Source organism: Oryzias latipes, chromosome 17 (genome assembly GCF_002234675.1).
Source record: "Oryzias latipes chromosome 17, ASM223467v1".
Classification (NCBI taxonomy): Eukaryota; Metazoa; Chordata; class Actinopteri; order Beloniformes; family Adrianichthyidae; genus Oryzias; species Oryzias latipes.
The window spans coordinates 27,751,685-27,771,799 of record NC_019875.2 but is presented as its reverse complement, the minus strand read 5'-3'; the positions used below and the strand labels follow the sequence as shown (position 1 = coordinate 27,771,799).

Here is a 20,115-nt window from a genome sequence, read left to right as displayed (position 1 = left end):
ATAGGAGCGGTTTATGAGTCACGAAGAAAAGTTATGTGAAAAGCCGGTTAGACCTTTCATTTCTGCACGCGTGTGAAACACAGAACCCACTAGAAGAAAATGCACTAGATACTCTAGCAAAGGCTACGATAATCATTACAGATTACAATCTGTATTCCGTTAAAACCATCTCAGACATCTCTCATTACACAGGCCACCTTGTATCTGATTGTCATGATTTAATTACTGAAAACAATGTGTTGGTGTTATGAAATCTAAGATGCTGCTGAATAAAAGCATTAGCCGTGTTGGGAAATGTTGGAGCAACATCAGCTTATCATTTGATCTGGGGCTTTCTTCAAGGCAAAAAGAAAAACAAGTTACCAGATTGTCACTCGGACAACGCTGCGGCCGTTTCTTGCGCAGGAAGTAACCCAGAACCTTATCCTTAAACACCTAAATCCAAAAAAACAAACAAACATGAAAAACATTATTGACAAATGACAATAAATTACATTACTAACATTTTATAATCAAACTCCTCATTGGGTTATTTATCCTTATAGTCTGCAGCACCCAGAGACTAGAACCCTTTGGGAAAAACCCTTAGACTGGATACTTTTATTTCAAAAACAGTTTTTAAAAGGAAAAAGTTGCTGTAACCTAGTTTTAAGATTCTAATTGTTTTTAATAATTTAATTATTTTAATGATAGTCTGTTTTATTGCTGTTTTATCCGAATTGTTACCCTCCATGTGTCTCCTGTAACTCGTTTCATTTCTCTTTCTCAAAAGGTCTTGTCTTTTGTCAGGCCACAATTAAAAATGAGAGTTTTTTTTCTTAATCTACCCTGGTTGGATAAATAAATCAAAAGTAGTGACTGTAATTCAACCATTTTTCTTGACAATCTGAAGGATGGTGTGTTTCAATCATTTTCTCATTGCAGGGACAATGGATATGACTGCAAATGTCTAAACATGTCTTCAGATTTGTGTCTTTGAAGGTGCTGATGTCTTCCACTGTTTCTCTCCATTCATCTACATATGACTTGACTGATTTGGTGATAATACCCACGGTTTTAAAACCCCCACCTTCTCACCCTTTTGTTTTAGACTGAAAGTAACCTTTTTTGAGACCCACTCTGATGAACATGGGGTTTTTATTATGTTCTTGTGGCATTTGTTTTGATGATGGACATATTTAAAGAAAATTAAGCTTAAAATGGCATTTTTGCATATTCTTTTATTCAAATTGTTGTGAATCAGGAGCAGACGAAAAAAGTAGCTGGAAAAAGATTGTATTTGTAACATAAAAAAACAAAAACAAACAAACAGCGAGCTCTCCGCAAAGGGGAGGGAAAAGTTCTTCTGCACCAATGGTCCCACCCACAACTTGAAGGCGAATTGTGATAAACAACTGCCGCTCTGCAGAAACTATGTCCAAGAAAACGACACAAGTTTTTGGATTTTGGCTAAAAATAGCATAATCGTAGCTTAAATACCACTGAAAAGATGATTAAAATAGATCAAAAAATTATCTGAGCGGGACTTCAAGCATAATTTTTTTTTTTTTTTTTAAATCTACCGTGGTACTAAAGGAACAACTGTTCCTTGACAGCATAACTGCTATCATGTATGCTAAAGTGATTTTGTTGATAAAAAAAAAAAAGAAAATAAATTTAACTTTACCTCATATAAGTAGTCAAATATTTCCAGTATTGTTAGAACACTGGCTCCAATGAATAGCCCCATCTGACCACCAATGTCACCTGGAGAAAAGGTAAAGTCATTACTGCACAATGCACAAACCCATCGCAGCGCAGTCACATATCAGCATATCTCTGCAAATAATCTGTGCAGAATTGTCAAAATTATCTACGCCAACGCCGCATCTCATCATCAGACCCAACGCCGCTGCCCTTGCGAGAGCATCAGATTACGAAAATGTGTTCAGGCTGTTTCACAACTTCAAAGATGAGACCTCAAAGCAGCAGACGTGAATTCGCAGTGTGAAATGTTTGATAGGGAAGAGAAAAAGTCTTACCAAGGAGCCCTGCGATTTCATAGGCCTTCTTCTGTTCAATTTTCTCATAATTCAGAGCCTCAAAGAAGATGTCCAACACCAAAATATTATCTCTGCAAAGAGATCAGTCGGGGGCATACCCAGCTAATGTTACTTTCTTCAATTTTGAACCAAAAACTAATGACATTTCACCTTTCTTGTTTACTGTCATTGTTTTTTGTTACATTGAAGGTGAACGATGGAGACTCAGGTAACAGTGTTACAGCACATCTTGAAACAAAAGGAAGAAAATAAACTTTTACCTCAATACCTGACTGATAATTATTAATACTTACCCAATATACTGCTCAGTTTTGTTGAATTTCTTAGCCAGATATTTAGCAGATGCCTTACTGGGAATCTTAACCATGGACAGTTCCTTGCCATAGCGAGTCATGTTGCAGGGTGTCTCACAGACACAGTAATTGTTGTCTTTCTCTACCAAAAAGTCTGTGGATGATCAAAGTCATTTAACAAATATTGTGATCGCTATAATAGAAATCAAACAAACCTGCTGAGGCTCTCAGCTTGTCCTAAAAATAACTGCACAGACAATAGGAATACATTCGCTGCCATCGTTCACTTTCCATGAAAGCAAATGATGACTGAAGCCGTAACACTGAACAGAGAAGGAAGGAGAAAAAACTCCTGGAATTTATTTATAATATAACAATTGAAACACACACAAAAAAAGCCACACAAATCTTGGTAATAGAAACTTTTTTTCACTATAGATTGCTTCAGCACTATTTCAGATTAAAAAAGGGTTTTTAAAAACACTTTATTTTAAATCGAATACGGGGTAAGCTCACCTAAGGCTGGGTCAGCACAGTCTTTGTACTGGTCAGGTGTGCAAACTGTTGAAGTTCCTGGTAAAAATGAAAGCAAAGAGGAAATCCTCATGTTTATTTATTTATGCGTTTATTTAACAGGGACAGTGCACTTTAAAGGCATGGCTGCAATGCAGCAGAATTAGCCCAAAGGCTATTTTTCATCTGTCGTCCCCGGACAGGTGTTAAAATCGTCAACCTAAAAAGTGCGAAGCATGAATTAAATACATTAATAGAAAATATACATGTACAATAAACAATCATTTAAAATACATAAAACATGCACACAGTGAGAGTTTATGTCAGGGGTGTCAAACTCATTTTGGTTCGGGGGCCACATTTAACCCGTCTGATCTCAAGTGGGCCGAACCATAACATAAAAGCAAAATAACAGCTTTGTTTTAGTTTTTTACTCAGTTGGAAAAAATGCCTCAACCAACATAGCAGCCTAATCACTTGGGGCCAATGGATCTCAAATAAAATTTATTTCAATTAAAGAAAAGTTGGTCTTTTCAAATTAATACAGACTGAATATTTTACATCTGACATTGAAGCAATCCAGAAACTTTTCTTTATGGTGAGTCTCTTAGTGATGCTGAATGTTATATTCTTTAAGCACTGCAATGTTGATGACATACAAAGCATTTGGGGTTTGCATTCAGCTTCGTGAAAGAAAGAAAAAGATCTGTCCATTTTTCCTGGAAAGCTCTTCACTCCACTTCACTTTTTGACAACATTTTGGTCATTAGGGTGTCACTAATGATCATCCTTATAGCAAGTTAACAGCGGTAAGGCTCATAGGGAACCAAAGTGCATCCTACCCACTCTCAGAGCTGTAATGTTACACTCTTGGCACGTGCAGAGATATGCTGTTTCAACTGTTTTTCCTTTCCTTTGCTCCCCCCAGTGGCGGAATTACACATTTCGGTTATTTCTTTAAAAAATCATAACTCGCCAGAGGAATGGACTAGAAACTTGCTTTCTTTTTTAATCATCCTTATAATTTTTACTCTTCATGTGTTGGCCGGAGTAAACCACCTGGCGGGCCGGATAAGGCCCGCGGGCCGCATGTTTGACACCCCTGGTATATGTGGTGAAGTCTCTAATAATGTGAGGAACTGGGTTCCACTCTTGTGCTGCTGTTATGGAGAAGGCGCTCTGGCTGAAGGCATTTCTCCGCAGAGGAACTATACAGCCTTGACGAACTGACCCTCTTGTCACTCTTTGGGAGAAGGATCTTATTTTAAAAAACTGACTGAGTGGAGGGGATGACAGTCCATTAATGATTTCATAAAACAGGCATAGCTTTGTATACTTAATGATGTTCTCCCAACTTAACAGTTTGTGTTTTTGTAAAATGTCACAGTGATGATGTCTTAAAGGTTTTTTATACAGTATTTTAATTGTTTGTTTGTAAACTCCAGAGGTTTTAATGCTGATTTTTTTTGCCTGCGACCAGGTAGTGAGGCAGTGTGTCATATGGGATAAGATCATTGCATTCATGAACATTGTAGCAGCTACGTATGTACGTTTTTTGTACGTTTTCCCCTTTTTAAAAGATATTGACAGTCTGTCGTTCTGATGGTAGGTTCATTTGAACAGTGAGAGACAGAAAATCACAAAGAAAAAACCATGAAAGCAACTTTAAGGACTTCATACACATTTATTTACATTTCGTTGAGTGAAATAAGTATCTGCATCTTCTTGGCGGAAAGACGTTATGACAAAAACCCTTATTAGCAGCACAGAGGCCAGAGGCTTCTTGAAGTTGAGGTTTCTGCAAACATGAAGAGGATTTTAAGTCCCTGTTTTATGATTTCTAAATCATTCAGATTTGGGTGCTGTTGCTTAGCAACTCTATACTTCAGCTCTTTCCATAGATATTCTATAGGACTGACATTCAGGGACTTGATGGGTCACTCCATGACCTTGATATGCTTCTTCTTCAGCCAATCCTTGGTTGTATGTTTTGGGTCTTTATCCTGTTGGAAGACCTATCCACCACCCATTTTAAGACTCCTGGCGCAGGGAAGGAGGTTCTCACGTAGGATTTGATGGTACAAGGCTCCGCCCATCCTCTCCGTGCAGAAAAAACCCCACAAAGCATGATGTTTCTACCTCCACGCTTGACAACACAATGAGAGCTCCGTTTAGCTCTCATCTGACCATAACACCTTTTCCTAATCTCTTTCTTAATCATGAAAGTGTTGACGAACTTCAGGTGGGCCGGCACATGTGCCTCCTAAAGCAAAGGGACTTTGTGAGCACTGCAAGAGGATAAGCCATTCTGGTGTGAAAATTCACCAATAGTTTTCTTATTGACTATGGTTCCAGCTGCGTTGAAATCATTAACTAACTCCTGCCGTGTTGTTTTAGGCCGGACAACAGGCTGACAAAACCAAACAAATGCGTCAAACAAGGCAACAAAAAAAAGATCTGACCCACCAGGCCCGATCTGGTTTGGAGCCCCAGACCTACAGGTGGATTGATGGTCATGTTCTTGTACTTTGGCACAGTTGCACCAACATTTGTCCCCTTAACCTCCAGCTTCTTGCCAATGGTTTTGTAGTCCATTCTGGTTTTGTGCAGGTCTACAATCTTCCCCCTTAAATCCACCGAAAGCTCTTTAATCTTTCCCATGTCGGAGAATTTGGAGTCTGATTGATGGACTGATTCTGTGGACAGGTGTCTTAATACAGGTGATTAGGTCAAACAGGTGTCTTCCATTCCAGTAACTGGAGGAATAGCAGAGTCTAACTGCTTTGTGTGAACCAGAACTCTTAATGGTTACTAAGGAAATCAAATATTTCCCTGAATGAAATGCAAATACATTTTTAGAAATTCTTTAAAGTGAATTTTTGATTTTCTTTCATCTCTCATATTTCTTTTAAATAAACCAACCATTAGGAATGACTGACTGTCAAGGTCTCTTAAAGTGTTTAAATCTCCAAAGTGATCAAAGACTTATTTCTTCCACTGTATGAAGTAATAAATTAGGTGTTTCGCCGGCCTTTTCAATTCCTACCTGGCATGTGAACCATCCTGCAGTTGCAGTTCTCCAGCAGGTACCGGGTTTCACAGTCAATGCGGCATGCAGTGATGCTGTATGTGGAGAAGAATTCAGAGTCTATCGGGGTGGACTTACAGTCTCCCCAGGGCGGCGGGAGGTACTGAAGCTGAAAGAGTGGAAGCGCACAGATATCTCCTCAGTATATCAGCTCACAGGATTACCACAAATAACAGAATGCAAGCCCGGTGCAGCAGGAAGATAAAAGAGGACAACAGGCTGACAAAAACCAAACAAATGCTTCAAACACGGCAAAAAAAAAAAAAAAAAGATGCATTCATTGTAGCACAGCATGTTTGGTTAGAACAGCAGTGTTGCTCAAATACAACAGCAAGCACGGTACATGCAGAATCAATGCAAATCAAGTCCCTAATAGGAAGCAGAGTACCATGGGAACAAACAGGCTGAGGAACCTGGGAAATATGTGGTTTCAGACAGGACACCACAATCAAAAGGACAAATTTTACAATTCTAGCAACAGGCATCAAAAGAAATGGGGAAAACAAAAATATTTTTATTGTTCTGATTTACAAAAAATGAACTGAGCACACTTTAATCTCCATGGAGTGTACAGTATATTGAATTTTACTGATTTAAATAAGTTCTGAGAAATAACCTATTATTCCTAAGGCTTTTTTACCCTCCATAGAAAAAAAACCTTATCAAAATCTTCCACAGAAGTTCAAATGATCGACAGTTTTTAGAGACTCTTTTTGCTTCAACGGCTTCATTCAGTATAAACGTCGTCTTTAGCCTGTTTAGAGTGATGCTGCCTGATGGAGCCTATCCCAGCTGTCACTGAGTGAGCTGCTTCATTCAAGTGTACAATTAAAATTTCCTATTTCAAACAACCTTATAACATCAGCTAATTTTAAAAGCTTGCAAAGTTTGGGTTCATTTTAAACTTAGTTTGAATTTTTCAACGCCTTTGCAGAATTTTTAATTATGTCTGACATTACTGGTTGGTTGGTTATTACAGTGTGTGATCCATAAAATTTGACTAAAATCTATTCATTTTTTCCTTTAAACAATTTTTTATAATAAATATTTTCTAAAACTTGAGCGAGCAATTTTTTTGTTTTTTGGACTTGGGCCCTTAATTTGTTTTTATAATGTTGATTCTGTTGAACTTTATACACTTTATTTTTGTTAAGCCTTTAAAAAGTCACTTTTTAGAACAGCCAAAAAGAACAGAGCAGACCCATACTACACACAGAAATGTTTTCTTCAGCAATAATTTAATTTTGATTTTGTGACATCTTCAGACTAAAAACTCCTCAAATCAAGATCAAATTTGTTTTCTTATAAGAACATATATTTTAAAATGTACTTCAAAGACCCACTCAGATGAAAATACTGTTTTTTGTGTTTTTACATGTTGGTTTGGCATTTTCCTGATGATGGAGAACGTATTTTTAATGCAGAAAATTCACTGGGTGGGCCACAAGCTCCAAGTATGCAAAGGGGGTGGGGTCTAAGTTGGGGGTGGGACCGCATGAACATTCCCACGCACAAAGTAGAGGCACATTTCCAATGAACTCCTGCTGCTCTGCAGAAACGATGTCCAAGAAAACGACTCAGTTTTTGTTTTTTTAAATTTTGACTAAAATAATTATAACACCACTGGGAAAACTTTGATTGGAGTGGGACTATATAGCTTAGTTTCCACTAAGCGGTCCAGTCCGGTCCAGTTTAGAATGGTCCAGGCAATTCAGGTGAGCGTTTCCATTCAAAGTTGGACCGTCACAGCGTACGCGGGGTGAAACTATCAACAAAAACACCGGAGGTCATCCAGCAGCTATTTTTTTTTTCTCCTATTGGTACTTTGTACGGAGCCCGTGTCCTGACCGAACAAGATAATAATCTGTGGGAACAAGATATATTTTTATATCTTAATGTCAGGACACGGGCTCAGTAACTTTGTATATGCAAAGCATTACATTTTGTTTGAGAGAAGATTGCAGACAGTGAAGAGGCTTTCTTGGCGCTTTCTTTTGTCATAAAGCCAATTAGTAGGTTAGCTCCACCCTAACCGGTCCATTCCATTTTTCTATGAATCTACAACCAATAGGACCCCCCCAAAGTGGTATGGTTTAATCTGGTTTAATGGATCCATTTTTAGTGAAAACACTTCAAGTACCAGACTGAACTGGACCAGACTCAGTGGAAATGTGGCATGTGTTCCTTACTCTATAAGTCGTTCACTTTCAACAAAAACAGCACCCAGCATCTCTCTGTTGCTATGGCAACAAGAAACAACACATCCCCCAAAGTCCTTCAGAGGTACATTCTTCCTTTTTATTATTATTCTGAGAAATAAATGTTGACATACTCATCGCAATGGAGCTAACGTTCTCTCCGCCAACAAATTCCAGCTCTGTTTTGGTGTGTAAATGCGGCATGTGGCAGACTCAGAAAGGCTCAAACAGATGCTGCCTGCATGTAATACAGATAAACAGAATCATAGCCAGCCAGCAGCCTTAGGATTAGGACATGACTGGAATACATTTGTCTTCTATTTATGCTTTTTTACCCCCTATTTATGCTTTCCGGATATCTACACTTAGTAAGACTTGAGTCGCTGATCGCTGAGTCATAACAAGGCCTCATGAAAAGGAAATTCATTTAAAAACCTTATGGTTTCTGGGTGCCCGCAGTCCATTTGTACATCATACAATCTAACCTCAAACCTCTAACAAAGAAGTAAAACATTTTACTTATGTTGCTCAGACTCATAAAGGCTTTTACTAATTTATAACACATCAATCTGGGATATCATAAAACCAATTGATTTTTTATTTAAGTAATTTATTTACACACTACTAATTATGAGAGCCGGCCAACAATCAATGTTTCCTGCTGCCAAACCGCACAGAAATGGGGACAATCCCAATGAAAGTCCCAGTTATCTCCATCAGCTTTACCCGGGCTAGCACCAACCATCAAACAGCCCCGTGGTCAATACAATGTGACAGAGATTGAATGCAGTCTGTCGAGGGAGTGGATCTAAACTGGCAAACGTGATTAAGCTTTTATCGAACTCACTTCCTAACCCACAGACTCTCATATCTGGAAACGAATTGAAGATGAAAGACCCCGGTGCAAAACATACTGGACTAAAGGCTGAAGTCAATGTCCTCATGGCTCATAAACCTTAAATAAAGGCCATGTTTTTTTCCTGACAGTCTTACACAGAGTGCTATCAGACTGTCCCACTCAGCAAATACATAAAACAATTTTGCAATCTAAATTCTACATAAAAACAGAAGGCAAATAATAGCTTGCTTCAAATTATAATTAAAAGATATGATAAATTACTTAAAAACAACAAATCTACTCACTACGGGTGGACTCAACAGAGACGACAGGACAAGCACACACTGCGGATGCTGTTGCTCGTTATTGCTTCAGTGACACAGAGGGGAGTAACACATTCATTCCTTCGAGGGAGGGGGTGGGATGCGAGCAGATGAAAGTGTGGAACTCAATGAGTGTTGCATTGAAACAATACAGCATTTTGCATGCAGCAGATCCAGTCAGGCATACGCTACCCTCTGCTCTTGGGTGGAAACAAAGGTTTGGAAGCCGGGGGTGACCCCAAAGCCCAGCTCATGGAGGAAAGGCGGCTCTGACTGAGAGTGAATCTGTACCTTTATGCCAGCCTCATAGGATGTCTCATCTAGGGTGAGGAGTGAGGGAACACAGCCCACGTCATTACAGAATTAACAGGAGCCCAACAGAGAGCTAAGTGCGGGACAAAGAGCTAAACGATGATTTAATCTAACCAGAAAAAGAACTTTTTGGTCCAAAAAGAAATAACTTTTACTCTTTATCCTAATGTTGCATGGCAGCTTAGGCCTTAGTCACATGCACCCCTAAGGGGGGGGTTGACCCATACGTCTGGGCTCGTGGATAGGAGTGGCTGTATTTTGGGGCTATGTCTTGCAGTTTCCTTGAGGCTCGTGTGGCCACTTCATGGGACGTCACAACAATGGAACGCACCATTCTGTCCATGTGGTAAGTTTATTGTTAAGTATGTAGGCGGTGTATACTTCACAGCGATCCACAGTCACGCGGTGAAGTTCATACTAATGTCGGCTGGTTTTGCCTGCGACTGTCTGCGAGAACTGCGCAAAATGTCTGAGTAGCGTTTGTACTTTTAAAGCGACGCGATTTATTTTTTACATCAAGTACATCTTGCCCATACACTTGCTGTGTCTGCAAACACACAGGCACATCAGAGGCAGAGGAAGAAGTGGTGGGTTCATCCATCAAACAGGCGAATTGCATTCTCTAGTGCTGCAAGATTGGATATATACTGCACAGTATTTTTCCAGGAACTTGCTCTGTTTTCTATCTAGTTGTCCGTCTCTGTGTAGAGTTAGGTTTTCCTCATCTGCAGTGTTAAAAAAAGGCTTTTTTCTTTTTACTCTAATCGCTCAAAATAGATTCAGGTTAAATGAGGCGATTTGCACACGATTGTACTACGGATGTAAAATTCTGGGTGAAGTCATCTTAGGGATCGGGGCGATTCCGCTCCAATGGCCCTGCGATCTATGCAACCAGGGTGATGACATACAAGTGATGCTGTCGTACGCTGCCCTTACGCCACACGGCAGTAAGATGCTCGCTCCTTACTGGCCGCACGCAAATGCAGAATGGACGGGGAATGCAGGTGACACTGCACGGCCACAAAATACGCTCTGACTGTTAGAAATTAGGAAGTTAGACAGTCAGGCTGCATGCAAGGAGTGCTCACTTATTGCTTGAACAGCACAAATGGGCTCCTTGCACAGGGTTCAGAGGGGATTAAAAATGCGTCTCACCCGCTTCACCCTTATGTGTTGTGCAAGTGTTCTCTATGACCTGTCGCTTGCAGCATGCAAACAGATGTGCATGAACATTTTAGCTCCACGGGTTCACCGTGTCTTTGACCCTGATGTTTGTGTGGTCCACCTGCTTGCCCCGTACAGGTTTACCCATTTTCGGCTCGCAGACTGCCAGTATCCACCCGTACAGGCAGCTGTGACTGAGGCTTTAACTGTAACAATAGAACTCTGACTGATATGAATATCTGAATTTCTCCTCATCAAATCAAGGTGAACACATTTCTTTTAGCCCTCTTGTTGTTAATATTAATACCTAAATATTGTACTTTCAGTCTAAAACTTTTAAATGACGTTTTACTGACCCCTTTATAAAAGCAAAATTTGAACTAAACCGACAACATTGATGTACAAAATGAAAAAAAAAGAAGAAAAGCAGCCTCCCAGGATAATAAAACTTGTCTTTGTGGTGTCCAAATGTCTGTTTCAGGGGATCAAAAATATGCCTAGAATATCCCATGTTATTCTGCTAAAATTAGACAGATTTCACACGATCGTTTGTTTCATGCTGACAAAGCAACCAAGCCGATTAACTTTGGGAGCAAAATCATTTCAATCAGGCCTCATTAACTGCTAAAGAAATGAATTCGATTCCCAGCTCAAGGACTCATTATTTCACAAGAAATGATTAGGTGGTAAAAGTTTTAATGACCCAGGAGCACAATTCAAGAACAAAATTCATCTCTGAGGAAACCATCTCGTAACCTGAAATGCATTGGTTTCCATATAGCATCTCATTTTTTCAGGCAGGTTCTGACAAAATCACTGATAGTTCATTAGATTGAGAGGTTTTGTAGTTTAGATAAAAAGAGACCAAAGCTGTTCTCGTGGAAACACCACACAACTGCTGAAAGACTGTGGATTTGGAAACGAATGTTATCAATTTGTGCTCAACTGTAGGTTTCCATCATTTTCTGAGCCCGAAAGGTGCCAGGGGGTTTCCTGTCTACGTCCATACTGTATGCAAAAATCCATCCTGAAGTCATGGTAATATGTGCACAAAACAGCCGTGGGACACTGCTCTAACCTGAAGGTACTTTTTTCTTTTTCTTTCTTTTATGGCCTTTTCTCAAATAACTGTTCCTGGGTGTTTTCACAGGACAGTTTTTAAGCCTGCCAGGTTTCTGGCAGCGTAGTTCATGATGGATCAATGCAGCTGCAAATAGAGAATTTCCAGGTATAGGTTATTATTTCTTAGATGAGCTTTTTTTTTTCATTTCGTGGTTAATGCGCTGATCATCAGAAATTTTTCTGAATGCACTATATCCATATTTTTCAAGACTTTAAATGAGTGCTGGGCTGGATGACGATACATAATGTGGGGATAGTAAAAAAAATGCAATTTCTCTTCTCACCTTTCTATTCAATTTGATTTTTAAATTGCTGTCGTTGTTTTATGTTATTTGAACATTTGCGCCAGACACTTAAAAAAAGAAGTTGAAAAGAGTTTATTTTGCCAATTCAGTTTAAATGACTATGATTTTTTTTGTGTGTGGAAACTGTTGTTCCTCCATTGCAGCTTTCATTAAAACACTAAAATGTATGTTTCTCATTTGTGATAGTCCAGCTAAATGGCACTTTAAGGATGGACATTCAGAGAATGAACAGAAACATACTGTATTGTGTAATATTGTGATGTATATCATTATTGTGAGAAAAGATAATCAATATTGTGATATAGGATTTTTTACATATTGCCCAGCACCATTTAAAAGCATCAAATCGTTATAATTAGCTGCCACATTGCACATTTTTTCTTTTTCAGGCAGAGCTGCTGCCTACAAGAGGAACTGCATGCACATATTCTTCCATGGATTAGTTCATGGTCTCTGTTGTTTCAATTTGCTGCTGCATTTCTTTAGTTTTCTTTCCAGGTAAAAAAAAAACACCAGGTTGACTGGATGTTATTTTTAGCACATTGATTCCACTTCATCTGATTTTGCTCCACATGCTGGGACAACAAAGCAGATACTAGCTGGCGAGGGTCTCGGGGAACAAACACTGAATGAGGCAAAGGAGGTCGAGTGTGGAGGCTGGTCTTTTAGGTACCAGTTGCTGCTGACATGAGACAAAAGTTTGAAAACCAGGGGCCACACCAAATCCCAGCTGGTCAATGAAGGGCGGCTCATCCTGGCTGTGGATCTGAACCTTGATGCCTGCTTCATAGGAGGTCTCATCTGTAGATACAGCACGCCAGAAAATGTAACAAGCAAGTTCTAAGCTCTTTCACAGACACTTACCTGTTTCTAAACTGTTAAGTTCAAAGGAACTGGGATCGTGTGTATTTTTAGTGCACAAAGACATGATTCAGTATCACTGCTGCCTGTCTTTAAGTGTAACAAAGCACAGGATCCTAAACATATGCTCCTAAACAGTAATGCTGCGTCTACACCGAATGCGATTCGCACATGGAACGCCTGTCTAAATATTTGTTCATAAAGCTGACGCTCCTCACATGCGTGGGAGGAGTTACTGTCGAAAGTTTTAAGTGTCATCGCTACATGGAAGCATTGACTGTTCAGTATATCTGATATCCAGACAGTTGAGAGTTATTTACTGGGGTGATTTATTCTAGAGAGCTCTACAGAAGCATCACTAATTAAGTCTCCATGTCTGGGTTCATGAGGTCATTCAGAGACTCTCCCAGTATGGTGAGGAACACCATCTACTGCAGGAGCTGGGTCTGAATGACTACCGCTTGCAATAGTACTTCCATCTCTCTGTGACCCAGTTTCAAGGCTTGCTGTCCTGCATTATTCGAGGAGGGAAATGAATAAAAACAAAATTAGAGGATCTTTTTAATATTGTCTTGATGCAAATAAGAATAAAAAATTTCAAAGGTCAGGAGGAGAATAAATAACAATGATCAGCTTCTCCTTCATGTTGGTTTTGGAGTCCACCCGCTGATCATATCACCAACACATCACAGGCCAAAGCTGAGTCCCTGATTAGTTGACGTGACACAAATTCTTTGCCAAAGTTCAGATATCTAAACTCGGAATCAGAATTTTCCCCACGACTGAAACGCGCTGCCCAACGCCCAAACCACACAGGAAGACTACGGTTGCGTCTGTACATTGACTTGACATTGAAACTGGCCCACAATGCCACGCGATTCACGTTTCGGTGTGAACACAGCTTAAGATGAGCAATCTTCTGTCAGTGATCTGAGCAAATCTCCATTTAATGATGACTCTTTGGATTTGAGGCAAACAGCAAAACACTGAAAACGTCCATAAATTATGCCAGGAACTGATGTCTGTTTAAGTACAAATAAAAAGGTTATGCAAGTCCTTCTGTGTAAAGGTGCTCTGACCTGTCTCTCCCCACACAGGCAGGTACTCATCCTGCTGAATGTCCAGCATGATTTCCAAGCCGTTCCCTGTGCCGCCTTTCAGTGTCGTCAGCAAAGGGTTGCCGTCCAATCCCGAGTTGAAGGTGTAACATTTCCCATAACGAGTATAGATCTGCACAAAGAGACAAAAACAAATACACACTGAAAATAGAAATCTTCTTCCCTCCAGTGCAATAAACTGTGTCCCAGCACAAGACGTATTAGGTGTCAGCATGTAATTGTGCAGAACAGGTAATTATTGCGGAGGTTTTGTGGTTATGAGACAAAGGAGCACAGGCTTTGAACAAGCACCTGCCTCTGATTTGGGTAATTAACGAGCACTCCTTTGCTGTAGCAGCAACTATCAATCTTTCGCTAATTTAAAATCAAATTCTAAAGTAAATGTAAGAATTTGGCACCATTGTTTGAGTAAGAAGTTGAAAGACCCCATCAAAATCAAGTTTGTACCAGTGCCAGTAAAGATAAAGCCACACATGGCTAGTGGTGTGTAATAAAACAGGCTGCTGTTCCCCAAACGTCTCACAGATGCTGTTCGTCTTATTGGCATAACTAATTTGATGCTATTTTTTTTTTATCATCTGCCTGACAAAGATAAATCAAAAACTAAATAACCCAAAGCTTGCTTGAAGCAAAAAGAGGGCTTAAAACTTTAAGGAATGTATCAGCTGGACCATATATACTGACTGGACGGAACATTAAAGCAGCTGATGGGTGAATATATAAACAGAGTTCATCAGGTGGGCTCGAATGAAAATGTATCAAGACCATTTACTGCGAATGAAAACTGGACCACCAAAGAGTGGCGTCACCCGCATAACGGCTTACTTTGAGCTCCAACGAAATTTCATTTTAACCGCTGCTATTTTTTTTTTTTTTTGGTGGTATGGATGCTGGAGCCAAACATTTGGTTTGGGGACCACCACATACTTTTATTGAGACATCTAATTGGCCTGTTTATAACTTGATTAACTTATACTAAAGAAAAAATATGAGAAAAATTAGGAATAGCAACAACATGTTAAAAAAATGTAGCAGAGCAAGTGATTGCTGTTTAATTTCCTGTAGAAGTCTATGTGATTTTGGCTTTTTGGAGCCAGCGGCCACTTCCTGTTTGGAACACCAGTGGTCACTCAGTCCAGTTTTCATTTACAGGCAATAACCGAGACTCACAGAGACATTCACAGGGAACCACAAGAGCAGAAAGGGAGAAATATTAACCCAAGAAAAGTCAAAATTAAACATTTGAAATGCTGTCAACAAGTGCATTTTTCATATTAAATGGCTTCTTAAGGTGATAACTTTTTCTCAAGTTCTAAAAACAATTGAAAATTAATGACAGACTTGCTCGAAAGAAAGAAAAAAGTCACATCGAAAGCTCAGCTGAAACTTCTGCTGGCAAAGCCCAGGCAGTGTGTCAAAGCTAATCTCCAGAGATCAGCGTCCAGCGTTCCATGTCCGGGCTCAGACAGCCTCACTGCAGCTCAGACGGATGCTGTTAGGCTCAGCTCCATGTCTTTCACCTGCTGGGGATTTAATCAGGTCCCCAAAGAGACTAGAAACCATCTGGGAACTTTTATTTTATTTTATTTTTTTAAGATTTAGACCAGGATATCTTTTTCAAAACCCACTCAGAGGAAAAGTGTATTTTTAGTGTTTTTAACATTCTGCTGTTGCATTATTCTGATGATGGGGGACATGTTTTAAGAAAATTTAGCTCAAAGTAAAATTTCTGAGTATTTCTTTATTCAAATGGCTGTGAATCAGGAGCACACGAAAAAAAAAAAGCCATTTAAAAAAAGAGCTTATAACTGCAGCTCTGCAGAAACCATGTCCAAGAAAATGAGCAGGTTATTGGATTATGCCTAAACACAGTTTAATCACAATTAAAAGACCAATGGAAGCACATTTAAAATAGGTCAAAAAGATGATCAGAGTGAATATTTGAGTGAGAACCATAATTACCACCTAAATATGACAATATCTAGCTGTCTATTGAAGACAGATTTACATTATAATGCAGAAGCTTTGCATTTATTGGATGAATATTGGAAAGTAACTGCGGGATGTTGATAGAATCACATTGTAAAAAAGATAAAGTTTTGAAGCTTTGGATTTGGGTTTTATGACTTAAATTGCAGTAATTTTAATCACTAAAAGGTGAGCAGCTGCATGTTTAACCCCTTCCAGTCGGTAAACCCGAATGCTTTTATCAAGCAGCTAAAAAACTATTGCTAGTGTTGTTTCAAACCATTGGTTAAGAACCCCGGAGAACATATACATAATTAAAGTTATGCTTTATGAATGTCCAGTTTCACAATTCAACTACTCAAAAATGTATATCTGAAACACATCTGCTGGTTCAGATGAAATCTGTGCAGCACATTCTCCTGATGCCTGAAGAATGTTTAATTAAAAAAGCTAAAACTTTAATTTAGACTGATCCATGAGGCCTGAATTATGTATGTTCTGGTTTTTCTTCTGCAGTACTGATATCACTAAGGCTTTATTGCAAAGCAGGGATTTAGAAAAAAAAAATCCATAATTGACAGTTACATGAATTCACGACGTCTTTTGGTCTGAGTGATTATCAGAGAATGTCTTTTTCGTTTAAAGAAAAGCGGTCGCGTTCTGAAAGCAAGAATGTTTCCAGACGTGAAACATAAACAGCTTAAACCAGTCAGATGAATGGCTGCTACACAGAAGGACTGTCAGATGAATTATTAATACACCTCGTAAACAACCTGCAAATCCACGCCTGCTACAAAGCATCCTTCCATTTCTACATACTGTGCTGAAATTTCTGAAGGTGCAGGTTTCCCCGCGAAACTTGCACTCCAGCAGCATGTCCTCCAGCTGGTGTCCAAGCCGACTCATCATCTCAGTGGTGTTGACACTGTAATCTGGGGGCGGGGCGTAGTTACGGAAGTCCAGCAGACGCAGGAGACCCGGCCTGTGGCTCTCTTTAAGGATGGACAGACTCCTGTTGATGAGAGTGTGGTTGGGATTCATGAGGTCCATCCAGTAGCCGCTGTGGTACAGGTCATCCTTCGTCAGGGCGGAAACACGGAACACATTTTTATTGCACAGAGTCACAGCGGGAAAGGACATGTTGTGAGCCCAGACCATGTAGATTTTGGTAACGACTGGGTAGGACATCAGGTAGAAGATGCGATTCCAAGACCAAGTACAGAAAAGGCTGATACAAAGGAGGAAGGCTAGAATCCAAATGATCTGTTGAAATTTGGATTTATTCGGAGAGAAAATGAACTTCAGGCCATGGACTTTGGTCCTCCTGATGAACTCCACGGTGGTTTCTTTCAGGGTGTTTTGAAGCGAGCTCGGAGTGCTCTCTTGGGGATCGTTTGACTTGCTTGGCCCCGGGGCAATTGATTCAGATGAAGGTGCTTTGACCATATTTGCAAGCCAATGCAAGAGTTTAACTGAAGAGCAGTTTCTTTGTAGCCCAGAATAGATGTCAATTTACTCACACAGACTTCCAAACCATGTCCAGATTTCAAAAATCCCAGGAAAGGCTTCTGGAGTCCATTTAAAGTCGCAGTTTCACTGGCATTAAAGGCAAAAAATGAATTTGACTTAAGTGATGGTTCCTTTGTCACCAGAAGGGACGAATCACTCCAAGGATGAAAACATCCAAAACACCTGTCCTAAGTCTCCCATCAACACATGAATGGGTGGGATAATTGCCGATGTAAAGGACGGCGTCATTCCCAGATGTGATCACTTGTAAAATCCGGAGGGGGCTTCTCAGATCTTTCACTCCTCAATCTTCCTCTCCAGCGCCTGACGATGGCTACAGATGTCGGAGGTCTCTGTCTTCTAGCAGCCTTCTTCTGCCTTTTTTTTTTTTTTTTTGCACAGATTTAGAAGATTGCCTTTTTAGGCTGTTGATTTGCTGCCTGCTGAAAGGAAAAAAGAGCTTCTTTCTCCCCCTGTGCACACTCCCTCTCCCCAGTCAAATGGAGAATGAGGTGGAGCCAGTGGATGAAATTGTTTTCCTCCGGTGATGAAGTAGACCTCCGTTGAAACCGAGAGGCGGAGGGTGCTGGTATTGATCAAAGTAGGAATAACTGTGATAAAGAAATTACACAAAGTGTCGAAGCCTAAAAATAACAGTGGATGTTGAATAGCTTTCATCTATATTCATACAATAGGTTGATTAAGATAAAAAGAAAATCCCATGTTTATGATCATCTTTTTTTAAAAAAAAAAGACAGTTTGCTGCATTTTGTTAACACTGTGTGTGTTAACAAGAGTTTTTTTTTCTGGGCAACCAACCTGATATGTCTTAAAATTGATAGACACCGAAATAATAAATGAAATGTTTGAATATTTTAGAGGGTAAGAACAAGCTGACAGGATTTGTGAATCTGCTTCGCTTTACCGACTTTATATTGATTAGCTGTCAGAATTTTACTTCCTTTTGATTTTATTCGTCCTACTCCGTCTCCATAAAAAAAAGAAAAATGACCGCCTTAGTATTTTACATGACGTCCACATATCACAGTGCTAGAAATGATGCATGATTTGCTGAAAGCATGATGGGTGTTTGCCAACATGAGATAAAAATAAATCATCCGTGCATCACTGTCTGTATATCTTGATGTTCCTAGAGAGCATCCTGCATTTTTTATTCCATCCTTCAGGTTTCCTTGAATCTGTGTCGGACAGCAGGTCTGCAGTCAGACTCCAGCACACCTTTCTCTCATGTACACCATGAAGTAGGGCTGCTCTAACCATGGTCATCTCTCCCACAGTCTCTTTACAGCCAAGCCTGTTATCCCGCTGTGTATAATTTACCTAAATATAATATCACAGCTAATCAAAGTGTTTAAATGTTGGATAAAATGATCTTTTCATGAGCACCTTATTTCAAAATCCTTGTGCTTTTAGTTTTTTTATCCTAAATTTTTTTCATTGAGCTTAAATTAACATCCTGCGATCTTATTTCTCTAAACTCTTCTTTTGCTTTATTCTTTATTACAGAATAAGTTATGATCCATTTATGGAGCTCAAAAAATGTATACTTAAAAATTCACTAGTTAAATCAAAACATGTGTTGGGGATATCCAGAGGAAGTTGGAAATTATTATGGGATGGCCACAGGAGCTATGGCTTGCCAGGCATTTTGTGGAAAAACTGTGAAATTTAGCAACTTTCTAATTTTGGCCCAATATGAGAAAATACAGTTTTGTTTGAGCGATCTTCAGTAATATTCACACACAAGCTGCCAAATTAAGACAACCAGAACCGAAGTTTAGTTGACCTTTGACCTCAGGAAGAAACCACCATCCTAAATAGTACCTTTCACAAATTTAAACTCCTAAGGATTTCGCTTGGACTCGTTTCGCCTCCTAACTCCTCGAGCATCATTTCGAATTCAAAGGTGTACATTTTGAACGGCATTAGCACGGCAAGTTCGCAAAAATGGCGTTTCCCTGTTTGCAAATGTTTTTACCGGAACGCCTTTAATTATTATTATTTTTTAAATTAGAATCAGAATCAGCTATATTCATTTACTTGTGGTTTCATGACTGATCAAGAGTACATCATAGTGGCAGCTCGGGTGAGGGGGGGGCTGTCTTTGTGGCGAGTGGTTTTCATATTAGAGCTCAAGGTGGTGAGTAACTTTTTTTAACTCCAAAAAAACCCCTCATGAAAAACTTTTTGGGCTCATACTGTTTGGATTTATTTTGATAAATCCAAACACTATGAGCCCAAAAAGTTTTTTGTTTTAGTTCTAAAGCAGACGTGAAATGCTTCAGAATGAGACTGGAGCTTTAATCTTACGCTCTGCTGGATGTTACAGACATTCTTCTGGTTTGTATCTAAGAGTGTGATGCATGAGTTGCATTGGAAACTCAGCATCGGAAGATGTTTATATTTTTTATTTATTTGAACTTAGCTTATCGTAACGTTA

General features: G+C 39.5%; 1 protein-coding gene across 6 annotated transcripts in view; it reads right to left on the bottom strand.

The window, feature by feature from the left end:
• Window positions 1-20,115, bottom strand: part of LOC101174951 (acid-sensing ion channel 1C) — a 115,619-nt gene that overhangs the window by 8,369 nt on the left and 87,135 nt on the right. For 2 of the 6 annotated variants that reach the window (XM_011487004.3, XM_020711162.2), the window contains exons 2-9: window positions 14,139-14,289; window positions 12,872-12,999; window positions 5,895-6,045; window positions 2,852-2,908; window positions 2,336-2,489; window positions 2,022-2,113; window positions 1,667-1,746; window positions 364-435 (exon numbers count right to left, since the gene is read on the bottom strand). In XM_011487004.3, the coding sequence (XP_011485306.1) occupies window positions 364-435; window positions 1,667-1,746; window positions 2,022-2,113; window positions 2,336-2,489; window positions 2,852-2,908; window positions 5,895-6,045; window positions 12,872-12,999; window positions 14,139-14,289 (885 nt within the window). Of the gene's footprint in view, window positions 1-363; window positions 436-1,666; window positions 1,747-2,021; window positions 2,114-2,335; window positions 2,490-2,851; window positions 2,909-5,894; window positions 6,046-9,487; window positions 9,616-12,871; window positions 13,000-14,138; window positions 14,290-16,964; window positions 18,936-20,115 lie in introns of those variants that run through there. The other 4 variants (XM_023965532.1, XM_020711160.2, XM_020711161.2 and 1 more) reach the window with 4 other exon arrangements.